The sequence below is a fragment of the Diaphorina citri genome, unplaced genomic scaffold (genome assembly GCF_000475195.1).
Source record: "Diaphorina citri unplaced genomic scaffold, Diaci psyllid genome assembly version 1.1 scaffold1746, whole genome shotgun sequence".
NCBI classification, from domain to species: Eukaryota; Metazoa; Arthropoda; class Insecta; order Hemiptera; family Psyllidae; genus Diaphorina; species Diaphorina citri.
In genome coordinates, this window is record NW_007379172.1 from 44,309 (window position 1) to 46,434 (window position 2,126).

At 36.8% G+C, this 2,126-nt stretch overlaps 1 protein-coding gene across 1 annotated transcript in view; it reads right to left on the bottom strand.

Moving 5' to 3' along the window:
- The window catches only part of LOC103517101, an 8,881-nt gene that overhangs the window by 4,717 nt on the left and 2,038 nt on the right, over window positions 1–2,126 (bottom strand). The window contains exon 3 of the mRNA XM_017447319.1: window positions 332–497. Coding sequence (XP_017302808.1) covers window positions 332–497 — 166 coding nt within the window. The remainder of the gene's footprint in view (window positions 1–331; window positions 498–2,126) is intronic.

Consider the following 2,126-nt stretch of genomic DNA (forward strand, 5'->3'; position numbering starts at 1 on the left):
GTCAAATCTCCATCTCAAATTATTTTTTGCGGTAAAGCAGAGAGCTTCTTCACAACTTTAGTGGGTATCACAGCATTACTAAGAGGCCCCTTTGCAAAATAATAATTCCCTATCCCAAAATGATAATAACAATAACTATTACATAGTTCTCTTTAAACTCCAGTAAGTACCAAATGTCATCAAAATCGGACCTCGCAATCGCGAGTTGTAGGGTTAAAAAACATTCAAACCAAATGCAAAAATGTCCAGTTAAAACGGACATTCAAACCAAATGCAAAAATGTCCAGTTAAATCGGCCTCACTATCTTTTGGTTAATAGTAATATACATACTTACCGGCTACGAGTCTCTGTAAGCTGGATATTTCCTCTTCGTAGCGTCGCTTGGTCTCCTCCAGACGTGACTGTAAGCTCAACTCAGCCACTGTGATTTGTGATCGCGCCTCATCCAGATCAGACTGAAGAGTCTTCACCTCACCGGTCAACTTTCTCAGCTCCTCTGAAAAAAATATTAAAAAAAGGTTTGATAAAAGATAGAGAGAGGGAAAAAAAGATTTTTTTTAAGGTTTGATAGAGGGAACTATAACCACTAAGGTCTTATTGTTACCAAAGCGAAGAGAGAAGAAAGGCAGGATAGGAGAAAGCCAGCCGTTCCGAGAACGAAATCCGCCCCGGGCGGGGAATCAAACCTGTAAACTAGCGATCACAAGGCAGATACGCTGGTCGTCACCCTCCACGCTAACTAGGCTATTCAATGGAGCAGTTGCAAATGGGTAAAAATTATAAATAAATAGTCGATTCCTATGTAAAAAGTTGTGAAAAATCCAAATCTGAGGTCAAAACTCCGAAAAAATAGCTGTAAAAGGTCGAAAATTCAATTTTTATTTTCCGTTCTAATGAAAAAGTTCAAAGAGTTCTGACGTCAGATTTCACGTCAAAATGCGCAGAAACGCTTGCGCACAAACAAACGAAGCAGGAGTAATGAATTATGACGTCATCGCCTACGGGAGCGTATGCCGTGACATCAAAGTTCACGATATACCGGTATTTTTTAAATCGATTTATCTCGGGATCTAGAAGTCGTAGAAGAAAAAGAAAAATTCCGTTGGTCCTCATTTTTCCTGCTCTATGACTTTGAAACATCACCCAAGTAAGCGCAACTGATCTATTATTCTCTGCTACAGGTTTTCACTCTACTTACTAAATACTGAGAAACACATTCACTTATCTAATTTGAAATAAATATTTAATTTAATATAATTAGCTCCCATTTATTGAATATTTGATTCACAACACATTTCATTAAATAAATTAGTTGTTAAATGGTATGAAATTCTTCTTCCACAAAAGAAAATCGGAATCACACATATTTAACCAAAACTTTGTTCTCAATTTGCATGATCTCATTGGATCAGAGATTTTATAAGGATAGTTAATAGGTACTGTTATTAGTTGGGGGTGAAAAACACACAGACACACAAACACCTGTGTTTTTCATACTGGCAAAAAAGAATCAGGTACCCGGATAATTCGACTGTACGAGTTATGTACTAGATACGAGTTATGTACTAGAAATGTATCAGTAACTCACAAATATCCGCACTTCAAGAACAAAAATACCTATCAACAATGGAGGAGTTGCAATTGGGAAAATATTATTAATAAAAGGTCGATTCCTACATAAAAAGTTGTGAAAAATCCAAATCTGAGGTCAAAACTCGGAAAAAGTAACTTTAAAAGGTCGAAAATTTAATTTTTAATTGCCGTTCTAATGAAAAAGTTCGAAGAGTTGTGACGTCAGATTTCACGTCAAAATGCGCAGAAACGCTTGCGCACAAACAAACGAAGCGGGAGTCATGAATTATGACGTCATCGCCTACGGGAGCGTATGCCGTGACGTGAAAGTTCACGATTTACCGGTATTTTTTAAATCGATTTATCTCCGTATCTAGAAGTCCTAGAAGAAAAAGAAAAATTCCGTTGGTCCTCATTTTTCCTGCTCTATGACTTTGAAACATCACACAAGTAAGCGCAACTGATCTATTGGGAAAATATTATTAATAAAAGGTCGATTCCCACGTAAAAAGTTGTGAAAAATCCAAATCTGAAGTCAAAACTCCGAAAAAGT